This window comes from Hemicordylus capensis, chromosome 5, assembly GCF_027244095.1.
Source record: "Hemicordylus capensis ecotype Gifberg chromosome 5, rHemCap1.1.pri, whole genome shotgun sequence".
Lineage (NCBI taxonomy): Eukaryota > Metazoa > Chordata > Lepidosauria > Squamata > Cordylidae > Hemicordylus > Hemicordylus capensis.
In genome coordinates, this window is record NC_069661.1 from 80236297 (window position 1) to 80248978 (window position 12682).

The following is a 12682-nucleotide window of genomic DNA, read 5'->3' on the forward strand; positions in this document are numbered from 1 at the left end:
CTAGAATCTTATTAACTAAATATTGTAAATCTAGTAATTAGGCCCATTCTAGGAGAATGACAAAGGAAATTTTGGTGGTGTTCTGATTATGTGCAAAATAACCACCACAGTCAAATTTAGAGATGGTAAATTGAATGAGTTGAATGGGTTTAAAAATAATTGGCAAACATTTTTAGCCTACTTTCCTTAAGGAAAGTAAGGAAACTTTCCTTAAGGAAAGTAAGCTTATGAGACCACCCAGTGTTTTCTCTCTGTGTGTGTGTGTCCTTGTCAACTTTGCAATGCCTGGACTGATTTGCATTGCACCAAATTTGGAATACTTGTAGGGACACACAGGGACACCTCAGTGATATAGTTTGTGATTATGTCATTCACCCCATTCAAGATGATGGATGCGTTTGAGGTGCAAGCGGGCTAACCTGTGAACTGCCTAACCAATTTGAACATTTGGTACAGTTGTAAAGACACATAGGAATACCTCAAATACCTTCAGCCTGGATAATCATTTGGGAGGTATGTCATTTCAGGTGTTGATAAAGGTCAATTTATTCTCATTAGCAACTTTACAGAGCTTAAAGGACTGCTTATCCTCTATGTTTTTAAGTAAGCTATGCTTCTTCCATTTTACAAAATCTGTGTAATCAGCTGCTGTGACAGTTGATATTATAAAAGTGGAATATTATTTGAAAATTGCTAGGTCCATGGTAAATTTAAAATTGAGGGCTAATGCAAGGAATTATGAGTATTATTTCAAAGATTTTGTTGAACATGATTTCAAATATGCCTTCCATAAAATGGAAATAGAAATTGGTAGGTATATTAAGGATGTGTTCCCTGCAGGGGCATAGCAAGGTTGGAGTGGGCCCAGAGACAAGATTTTAAAATGGCCCCCCTCTGATATACACACACAAACACACTTCACAATATATAGTGCACTCACCATCATATCCCCATTATGAATATGGTGAATATCTAGTTCACAGGGACAGATCCAGCAGGAAATTACAGGGGGTGCAACAAGAATCTCCCTCATAAAAGATCCCACCCCCATATAAATATTGGGGCTTGGATTTTCTCTCTCTTGCAAATGTACTATGCCAGGGGCTGTCAAACTAAAATTTGGTGGGCCAGATTAGATTCTGATGCACCTCTGGTGAGCCACACATAGCCTTGCGCCCACCTCATACGACCTATCCTCCTTCTCCTATCTGCTCTCATTCCTTTTCCTTTTCTCCCCCCCCCTTAAATTTGCTGAATTAACTACTTTTTACACTAAAATACACTCAGGGAAAGATTTATTTTTTTTAATTTTTAGAAGAAATTCAGAACAAACCTGCTAATACCAGTTTTTTGCATGGAAAATCCTATCACTCTTTCTCTCTCCCTTACAGAGATGTTTCTAGGTACTTAAAAGATCCAGGGGGTGCAACACGGGTGGGTGGGGAGTCATGTGACATGCCTCTGGGGGGCCCCTTGAGGCAGTGGGTCCCCAAGACAACTGTCTCCCCTTGCCTAATGGTAGTTACGCCCCTGGTTCCCTGCACACATAGGGATATATGGACATTGCTTATAAGCTTGTCCGTGAACCCTCATCATGGGCATTTTAATTGACATATGAAATATTTCCAGACATATACCAGGACAAAAGTCAACCTTCAACAGACAACTTTGCTGATACAAACATTATTCTTAATTAAAAAAAAAAAAACCCAATTTGGAGACTAGAGGGACATGTTAATACAACAAAAAGGGTCTCTGCCTGACCTTTTCTGCAATCTGCAGAATGAGACGCCTTCTAAAGAAAACTCTTATCAAAATGTGTTCCCTTTGATGAAACCGCTTTTGTAGACCACCAGAAAGCAGAGGTTCCAAATTCACAGACTCCCTTTGAACTATTTGGTAGCCGTTCCCCACAGCAAACAAGTTCCAGATTCAAAGACCCTAGCACACATTTGTTTCCTTTGAAGGATTGCTAGCCAAAAAATGAAGGAAGTGTATGTAAGAACATAAGAACAGCCCTGCCCAAGACCCATCTAGTCCAGTATCCTGTTTCTCACAGTGGCCCACCAGATGCTGCTGGAAGCCACAGGCAGGAGTAGAGGGCGTACCCTCTCTCCTGCCATTACTCCCCTGCAACTGGTTCTCAGAGCCATCCTGCCTTTGAGACTGGAGGTGGCCCACAGCCCTCCGAATAGTAGCCATTGATGGACCTCTCCTCCATGAAGTTATCCACCCCCCTCTTAAAGCCATCCAGGTTGTTGGCTGTCACCACGTTCTGTGGCAGAGAGTTCCACAAGTGGATCATGCGTTGTGTGAAAAAGTACTTCCGTTTGTTGGTCCTAGACCTCCTGGCAATCAATTTCATGGAGTGACCCCTGGTTCTACTGTTGTGTGAGAGGGAAAAGAATTTCTTTCTCTCCAATTTCTCCAAACCATGCATGATTTTATAGACTTTATGATTTTATATCAGGTCTCCTCACAGTCGTCTTTTTTCTAAATTAAAAAGCCCCAGGTGTTGTAGTCTTGCCTCATAAGAAAGGTGCTCTAGACCCCTGACCATCTTGGTTGCCCTCTTCTGCACCTTTTCCAGTTCAACAATGTCCTTTTTAAGATGTGGTGACCAGAATTGTACGCAGTACTCCAAGTGTGATCGCACCATAGTTTTGTATAAGGGCATTATAATATTAGCCGGTTTATTTTCAATCCCCTTTCTAAAGGGGTGTAAAGAGGTCTTAGATTCACAGCCTTGTTTGTTTCCTTTGATGAGCTATTTTTAATAGCCTAAATAGTGGAAAGAGATCCCAGAATGACAAGACTCCGGCTTACTCCCTCTGAGAAGATGCTTTTAGTATCCAAACATAAACACGAACACCACCAACATCAACGAAAAGCAAGGTCTAACTAGGACTGGTTATAATCAGCCATGCGCACGTGGTTGGCTCACTCTCGCGATACATCCGGGTTCTCATCTGAGTATTTCCATACTCTTTCTTCACCTAGCCCCCGGGCCCCCTCGCGTTAGCACAGCAGCGCGGGAAGGCGGCTCAAGCGCTCAGCTGGTCTGCACTGCCACTGGAGGGAAGGAGCGAGCAAGCAAGCAAGCAGGAGATCGAAAGAGCCTGGGTGAGTCCCGCTTTAACCGTTCTCAAGTTGCGTTAAGGCAGCGCGGAAAGGAGGCAGAGGAACCGCGCTGCTGCTGGCTGGGAGGAGAGCAGCGAAGAGGAGGAACAGACAATAGATAACGGCGACAGGTGGTCGGAAGGAAAGGTGGGCGCTCTAGCGCTGTCTGTGCACTGCTACTCACCTACATACGGTGCTTTTTCTCTTTTATCGCTTATTCCAGGTTATCTATGTTTAAGGAAGAGATAGCTATGTGTCTATTGGAAATGGGACGTTGGAAATCTGAAAGAAAACGTGTTTGATCACAACCTGTAAAATATTGTTTGACATCTGAAACGTCCAATGTGAATTTCTGGGGGCGGGGGAGAAGCCCATCCTATATAGATTTGTAGGCTTGGAACCAAGGTTGGATTATACAGTATGCTGTTTGTTTTCGTTGTCTCCGACATCATTGAAAAATAAGCATGGCTAGTACAGAAGTTCATAACAAGGGCTTCTGGGATTTGTGTGTCATCAGAGGCTTTGACACTATGGTGACACTAATTCCAGATTTTAAGCCATTACTATAGCATTGCAATGAATAGGATTTTATTTATTTATTAATTATGTTCATTAACTACCCCATCCAGAGGCTCTGTGTGGTGTACAACATGTGTGCCTCTCTCTCTTTTCCTTGAAAAATACTAGAATTACATTTAAAAAATGAACTATATTAAGAACCAATAATATCTTGGGTGTGGGGTTAACTGTGGGTTTTACTTTTTGGGTTTGATTTTGTTTAAATACTGAATCTGTTAAATGAATGACAAGATCTCTGACTTAATTTCCTGTAAAATAGTTATTAGCTGAGCGTATTGTACCTTGTTTCTCTGTAAAGAAACTGCAGTATGCTTCAATTTAGAAGCATGCTGATCAATAAAAGTTGTGGAGCTTTAAGTACTAAAAATATTAAAATGTGATTGACAATTTTGTTTACTTACAGTCTAGTCTGTGTGTGCCTATTCATAAGTAAGTTCCATATTTCAGAGATTTCAGAGGTAGTAAGTCAGATTGAACCTGGTATACTTCCAAACATGAGTAGGTTTGCACTGCAGCTATTCAAATCAAAAACAACCAAGTGTTTTGTGTTGCCTTTAATGATTGACAGGTTTGTGGCATGAAATTTGTGGACTACAGTTGCTCTCAGATGTTCAGAGGCCTGTCATAAGAGCAGGCCTCCTGGATTATGCCCAAGGCCATATCTTGTTTCCAACAGTGGCCCACTAGATGCTTCCAAGAAGCCCACAAGCAAGAGGTGAGGGCATGCCCTTTCTCCTGCTGTTGCTCTCTTGCAACTGGTATTCAGAGGTATTGTGCCTCTGAGGCTGGAGGTGTTCTATAGTCATCAGACTAATAGCCATTGGTAGACCTGCCTTCCATGAATTTGTTTAAGTGCCTTTTAAAGCCATCCAAACTAGTGGCCATCATCACATCCTGTAGCAGAGAATTCCATAGATTATTTCCATATCCCCAAATGGTAGATGCATACCTGCCAACACATCTGTATTTTCCAATTCAGGTGAAGGGGAAAATAGAGACATGTTGGCAGGTGTGCAGATACCTGTATATGCACACTGGTTGAGAGAGAAATATCCCAAATAGTTGAGCCAAACTGCAGTTGGTTCAGCTTGTGGCATTTCTGTGTCCTGCTCTGAGTTTGACACTTGCTTTCAAGTAAGTGTATGTATTAGGATTATAGCTTTAGGGTGGAGCAAGGCATTATAGCAGCAAAGGGTATGTCATTATAACAGCAAAGGTACAGTATGTCTGCCCCTTCACACTGAGATGCAGTTGGGAGACATTTTTGCAGAAGGTGCAGCAGTCTGGGGTTGTGCCCCCCCTCCCCGCATGCCTGCTAGTCTCCCCAGCAAATGCTGCCTTCCAGATCAATTTTTTTTCCTGTTGGGTTTTTTCTAGATTTGGGACCTGGCTGGAGGAAAAACATATTTTAAATTACTGGATGGCATTTGCAGGTCTGAATTGTCAGGTGGTAGAAAAACTCTGCTAAAATGTCCCATGTATTGCTGAGAGTCCCTATATTGCTAGGGCTGGGAACATTACAAAGATGTATCTTTGTAGCCAACATCTGATTCCTTGTATGGAACACTTCCACTTTTAAAACACATGAAAGGGAGTGTAATTTTTAGAAAGAGCCTGCAGATTTGTTAAGTTGAAGGGTACTTCCTCAGGCACACTTATGCTTCTTAAGAGTCCCCTTCCCCCCACACACCTTGCCATCTTCCTTTAAGCTGTGACAAAAATTATATAGCTCAACTTTGGGTTCTTGATGCCTACTACCCCCCAGCTCATGATGGTTAAAGAGGGCTTTGAATGGGAAAGTGAAGTCCAAGGCTTAGGAGAGAATCCACAAGATATGAGGGAAAAGATGAGCTGAGAGGAAGGAAAGACAGCAGAGTAGCCCAGCAAGCTTAAGGAACAGCTTAGAAGCTTATTCGAAGAAGGGTCTCATAAACTAGGAACTGTAATCAAGCAGATTGTGGAGTTGCATACTGGGAATAGCTCACTCCCCATGATCATATGATGATTCCCTGCCGCCTTGAGAATTTCTTCTGGCGAATTTCACATTGTGATTTTGTCTAGCTGTAGCCATTTCTGCTAGCTGGCTTGAATACCTGCAGTTCTTCCATTGTCTTGGTGGGGTTATGAATAAGGAACTGGTTCCAGTTTCCAAGGTGGCTTGAGTTTCTTGGTGCCTATTGTTAGGATTTCTTTAAATATTAAAGACTGATTAATTAAGCAAGCATCTTCATGTTGTATTGGCTTAGGTTTTGGCTGTGCTCCACATCTTAACTAGCTTCTGTGCTTATTTTGGTAGTTGAGGACCTGAAGACTTGTGAAAAGCTTTGCTTAGTTTTACAGCTCTGGTTTGGCAAGTTTATTGGAAATGACAATTCAGATTCAAAGTTGTAGGAAGATCAGTCTGCCTTAAAATATGTTGGCTGACATCCTGATTAACGAAGAATGTGTTGTAAGTTGGCTGTAAGTTGCATGTGTTTGCAGGCATAGTGTAGCACCCCATGCACAACTCCCCCTACCCTGCACTTGCACTGCTGGTTAAGAGTTCGAAGAGTTCCCCATGCACCAAAAGTTCTGTTGGATCAGAAACATGTTGCTGATACTCTGGCATATGTTTCTGATCTTAGGTGCATGGGGAGCACTCCGGGTTCCTAGCCCTCTTGCGTAACAGTGTGAATGCAGGAGGACAGGGAGAGTTTAGTGGGAGGGCTGCTGCTACATGCCCGCACACCCTATGTAACACCATGGTTTGTTAGGATGTCTGTCAGTCAGTGACTCTCAGGCTACAGTACTAAATACACTTATAACCTAATTCTAATCATGTTTGCTCAGAAGAAAACCCTATTAATTTAGTTGTTCTGCAGTCTTACAAGAAAGTAAATCCTGTTTAACTGACAGAGATTTTCTTCCCTATTAGTTACTTACATAATTAGTTTAGGGCTGTCACGATGTAAAGAAGATAAATGAGCTACTTTTGAAATTCTCAGCCTGATCCTGGGTGCGGTCCTCATAAGTCCATACCATCAAGTTCATTGGGAGTTGTTCCCATTAAACGACCACTCTATTAGCATTTAGTCTCCAATCTTAGGAGCACTTGGGAATAATTTTCATTGAACTTGAGGCTTCCTGAGTAAACAGGTATAGGATTGGGCTTCAAGTACTGCCGAATATCGTCTGAAACATTCATCATGTATGAAATATAATAATGGCTTTGTATGCTCATACTTTGGTTTCCATTTTTCAAATTTGAATCCCACAGTTAGCTTATTTGTACTCTCTAGTTCCTTTTTATTTTATTTTAAGGTCTCCTACGAAATATTCCTGACCTTAAGGTTTGCTGTTACAGAGTTGTTCTTTTATGGAACATGGGGCATCTCTGTGCAGCTTGTTTAGTCTCAGTACATTTCAACACAGCATCCATATTGCCGTAGTATTCAGGTGCTGGGTTAACCTTCATTTCACTGGGTTCACTTCATCGACTTCACAGATTAAAAAAAAATTAAATGTATTATGGCTTGGATGACTTGTATTTCATATTGGTTTGATGAAGATGATTGGTATGAAGGACAACAACAAGTAAGATGCTTCTCTTATTAAAAAAAACCCTGCTTTTTATATTATCTCACTGCATCTTTCTTCTGTCATTTATTGTGTGATGGCTTCTGATACCATCTGTAGCTTACACTGCAATGCTGTGGGTGGATCAGAAGTATTTATTTGAGAGAGGAAGCTTGAATTAATAATATGTTTTTGTAATTGCAATAGAATATACTAAAGGCAAGCTATCCGTTGGCAATGACCCTTCTCTGTAATTGCATATCTAATATGCTTTCAAAATGTCAGTGTTATTGAATTAGTAAAAATTAATGTAGTAGCTCTGAAGGTTAGTGAAGTAATTATTGTTAAATAGATACAAAGCCAGTTTACCAACAACATGGAATTTTCTTCGGGGGTGAGTGTTGAAGGATGGTGTAGATTTTAATAGTGTTTTACAATAAAAAATTGGGTTGCTATGTCGATCTTTATATGTCTGAGGGTGATATATTGGACAATTTTAATGTTTCTGGTAACTAGGAGGTACAATAGTGTTACCTTAAAAGGTATGGTCAGTCTGATATTGAGGATAGAGGGGGAGTCTACATTGGTACACAGACAAATGTATGTTCATGTAATGCATGAAATACTCCCTCTTTTGTGCCTAAAATGCAACTTGTACCAGTGCAATTTTCTTCACTAGCAGAAAGGGATAAAAGGTCAGGAATAAATTGCAAGAGAATTTCTAGCAAGTTTTGCAAAGAATTCCAGGGAGAACTGCAGGGATGATTGAAAGGTATAAAATAACACAAACAGAATGCAGTTATTCGGGGTACAATCCTAAGCAAGTTTATTCAGAAGTCAGTTTCTCCTGCATTAGACAGGTAGGAATGCCTCTTAGGAATATGGGAAGCTGCCTAATACTGAACCAGGAGCAAATAGACAATAGAGATGGCATTGGAGGGAAAACTGGTCCTGAAATGTTGGGACTTTTTGTAGCAAAAATTGGTTACACCATCCCTCACCTTTTTAGCCTACTTTCCTGAAGGCTTATGAGATCACCCGGCATATTGTGTGTGTGTGTGTGTGTGTGTGTGTGTGTGTGTGTGTGTATCAACTTCACAATGCCAGGACCAGTATGAACCAAATTGGGTACAGCTGTAGGGATACCTGAGTGACGTACCTTGTGATGTCATCCACCCCGGTTCAGGATGGTGGACATGTGAACATTTAGGTGCAATTGGGCTAACTTGTGAACCACCTAACCAATTTGAACCAAATTTGCTACAGGTGAAGGACACATAGAGATGTTTCAAGGACATAGTTTGTAATGATGTCATCCACTCTGATTCAAGATGGCAGTGAATGTTTGAGATGCAAGTGGGAACAGATTTGGATCAAACTTGGTACAGTTGTAGGGACACTTCAAATGCATAGTTTGTGGTGATGTCATCCACCCCAGTTCAAGAGACACACATGAACACTGGCAGACCCTTGAATATTTGCGTGCCAAGTGTGCTAAAAACTGTATAACCAATTTGGACCAAATTTAGTCCAGTTGTAGGGATAGTGAAAGGAAAGTAGGCAGATTAATTCTTACTAGAACAACTTTTTCCTTACATTGTCATACCATTGGTCCATCTGGATTATCTATACTGACTGGCAGCAGCTCTTCAAAGATTGTTCTAAGATCTGTTGATAGAACTGTCTCAGGGATGATTGGTCAGAACTCCCAGTTCAGGTGAATGTGGGGAATTTAGCTCAAAAGGGGAGATGGTTCCAAGCAGTTCTAATTTCTGCAAGCGCCTGAACTCAAGACAATCAGCTTGAGAGAGAGGTTTTAATTAACAAAATGAGTTTATTGTAGTAAAAACAAATTAAAGCAATAAGACTAAGCTACTAGGTAGTCCTAGCATACAAGTATATTTAAAAACAGACTGTTGTAAGGCGTGTTTAGCTTAAAGTTCCAAATCATGTGTAAATTCTCAGCTAGAGGGTTACTTTAAGGGCTAGAGGGTTACTTTAAGATGGGGGGTGGGTAAGGTTTCAGAAATCAGAGAGAGGGATAGATGCAGCCTGAAGGAGCCGGGCAAGAGCAGTGTTCTCTAAATTATTTCATCTGTGTGTGGAACGAGTTTTGTTCTGGGTGGGAGTATCAAGGCAGTTTGTGCACACTTCAGAATGGGGCCTTCCTGATCCAACCTGAGCGGGATCTAAAATTTAACTGAGTGGACATTAAAAAACTTGTGAGTGCAGACATTTGTGCACGCCTTAGACAGAACACTGGGCAAGAGGCTATACCCTGTCCTCATGAAGATCTGATTCAGGCAGCTGGAGCCGGGGAGGCAAAGTGGAAACCATGACAGTTTAATGAATTAGTGTGGAGGGATGCCCACGAGAAAGGCTTCTCAGTGGACTCAGCTTTCTGCTCCTGCTAGGTAAGCTGGCTGGATTGGTATACAGACCAATCCAAGTAGTGATTTAAGCTCAGGTGGCCTCAATAGAGAGAGGCACACGAAGGTGGTCTGCTGGAGTTCTTGTTGCAGTGGAGTCCCAAGTGTATTGACTTTTATTAGAGAATGTTTAGCATATGATTTACAGAAGCACTGCAGCAGTAAATAAAATTTCCCGATAAAGCACGGACACGTACAACAGAAGACACGATTGCAACAGCAGCGAGAAAATACCACTACACAAGTTCCTGTGGATTTGGGTAGAGTTCCGTGAGAGGAATGCCCAAAAGGTCCAAGGGTGGGTCAGATCCCGGCCTCACCTTGCATATGGCCAGCAGGGCCATGCCAGTGGTCTTGTACCAACTGCAGCCTCTGAGCATGGGGCTTCAATGGCAGAGGTTCTTCTCCAGGTCCAAGGGATCCTCCAGGGGTGCTTTCAGCTGGTGTTCCTAGCGTTGTTGGCAGTTGTGGTGGCATGGTTAGTTTAGCATGCTGATACGCTTCAGACCACGTTCCCGAAGTGGAAAGTTACATACATACATACATACATACATACATGCAGGCCAAAAGAGCTATAAGAAAACAAGTGTCCATCTGAATTAGTCAGGAGCTGCAAGGCATCACCAATGTATGTAAGTCCTCCTTCGGTTCCATGTGTATGTGAACCTGGACAGAGTCCTGGGTAGAGTCCAACCAGGGGAGCGGTGGAACCCAGTCTCATCTTGTGGGTGGGAGGTGGTGCGTTGTCTGTTGGGTCCTCTGGGGGGGAGGGCAGGTTCTAGGCAGTCTGGCATCCTCCTGCAGGAGAAAAACCTCACTGGGCTTATCTGCAGCTCTGGTGGAGCTCCTTCCTTCCAGAATAGGCTTGCCCCCTGTGGGCAAAGCAGGGCAAGCCATAGGTGACTCCCCTCCTCTGGGTTTTAGGAAGGTGATCTGCATCTCCGTGGGGTGTGGAGGCTTGCCCCCTGTGGGCATAGCAAGGCAAGCTGTAGGTGGCTCCTCTCCTGGGTTTAGGAGGGTAAGCTGTTCCTTTGTGTGCTTAGTGGCCCCTCCCCTCTGGGGTTAGGGGAGCGGGCTGGTTTGGCTCCCCCACTCAGCTGTTACGGGGGTGAGCCGGCTCTTGGTACTGGCAGTGTCCCGAGATGTGCTCTATCTATCTATCTATCTATCTATCTATCTATCTATCTATCTATCTGTTTGATTTCTATACCGCCCTTCCAAAAATGGTTCAGGGCGGTTTATGCAGAGAAATCACAAATAAATAAGATGGAACCCTGTCCCCAAAGGGCTCACAATCTAAAAAGAAACATCAGATAGACACCAGCAACAGTCCCTGGAAGTACTGTGCTGGGGTGGATAGGGCCAGTTACTCTCCCCCTGCTAAATAAAGAGAATCACCACATTAAAAAGGTGCCTCTTTGCCAAGTTAGCAGGGGTTTTGGGACCTCTGGATGGAATTGGATGCCTTCGGTTTCGCATGACTTTGGCATAGCGCTTACGCACACTGCAAGCTATCAGTACTGGCTCTTTGCCAGGGTTCCAGCCCCCCCTCCCTGGGCCCCGACCAGTAGGGCATGAACAGAGACGTCATAGCCCCGTTCCCTGAGTAACTATGCCAGTGGGACATACTTCTGGTGCATCTTCTCTCTGGCCTCTGCCATAGCTGCTTTCTGTTTTACATATGGGATGGTGACATGAAGCATGATGATTTTCTTCTGTTCCTCATCATGGACCACAATGTCAGGCCTCAGCTGGCTTCCCATCCCGGACCCAGCTTGGTTGATGGAGAGCGTGCCTTTGGAGGCTGGGATGGCTGTGGCCAGGTGGTGCAATACTGCTGCATTCTGCCAGTGCCTCCAAGCAGTTGAGGAAGTACACTGAGTCATGATACTTATATCCCAAAATGTGCCTTGGGGGCACTTTGCTGTTGTCATGCTCTGCTGAATAGGGGAGTCCAGACAGGCTTTTTTTGGAATGCATTGTGTCTGATTGTCCTTCCTGGGTGGAAAGGTGTGTGAACCGCCGATTGTATTCAAGGCTGATTGTGTGGACAATTGGAGTGTGCAGGTGCGTCCAAGAATATCCTGTGCTGGGAAGGGCTTCCCTATAGTTCTATCAAAAGTTTCAATGTGCATCTTTTCAAAGTTACATAACTGACTCACTCCTCTTGTGATGGGGGCTGCTGCAGCCCTTTATTTGCTTTCTCTCCCTGGCCTAATTGCTTCATTTGCAACAGTTGTCATCTCTCTTGCAAAAGGATGAAGGGAGTTCATCTTAAGTCCAAAATGACCTCAGATGCCAGATATCTCTCAATAGCTAGTTCTGGAGTCTGCTTAGCCAGGTCCCCACGTAGGGAGAAGGGTTATATAGCTAATCCCCTTTGTAACTTGTATTACTTGCAACCCAAATCTAGGGGCGACCAGTCCACTGCCAACTGAGTGACTTGTCCCCATAAACTGGGAGCTTGCCTTGCGGTGAAGCTCCTGAGCATAGCAAAAGTGCAATCTTGAAGCCTGGGGATACAGTTGCAACCAGGGAGGCTTCTGGGAATGGGCAGAATAAGCTCAGCTGGTAACAGATGACACTTGCATTTTTAGGAGTATTTAATGCTATTGTCCAGTTAACTGGAGGCACCCTTTAAGATGGTCAAAATGAGATTGATCAAACAGATGAGGCAAAGTATTATGGCATTAGTATGCATATGTGCATGGCTGGAATTTTTTTAACATTAAAGACTGTAAACATAAGACCACAGTCTAAATTAAAATTACAATTTAACCGTCAATATATGTGTAACATTTTTATAAAACAGTAATTCACAGTTATCCAATCACAAATTAAATGTACTTAGGAATATAAATGCATGTGGTTGGCAAAGTTGATGGCACAGGAGGTTTCTACTCTTTTTGCCTTGCATGGCCCACCAGTTTGAGTCCTTAGTTGACAATGTACAGACTAGCCATGTTGGGAAAATAGGACATAGATTTAAGTGGATGTGA

General features: G+C 43.0%; 1 protein-coding gene across 7 annotated transcripts in view; it reads left to right on the forward strand.

Moving 5' to 3' along the window:
- The first annotated feature begins 2987 nt into the window (after window positions 1–2987).
- WDR17 (WD repeat domain 17) overlaps window positions 2988–12682 on the forward strand; it is a 115362-nt gene continuing 105667 nt past the window's right edge. For 2 of the 7 annotated variants that reach the window (XM_053251746.1, XM_053251748.1), the window contains exon 1: window positions 7137–7272. In XM_053251746.1, coding sequence (XP_053107721.1) covers window positions 7207–7272 — 66 coding nt within the window. In that variant the 5' untranslated portion in view covers window positions 7137–7206. Of the gene's footprint in view, window positions 3124–3145; window positions 3314–5311; window positions 5317–7135; window positions 7273–12682 lie in introns of those variants that run through there. The other 5 variants (XM_053251750.1, XM_053251752.1, XM_053251751.1 and 2 more) reach the window with 5 other exon arrangements.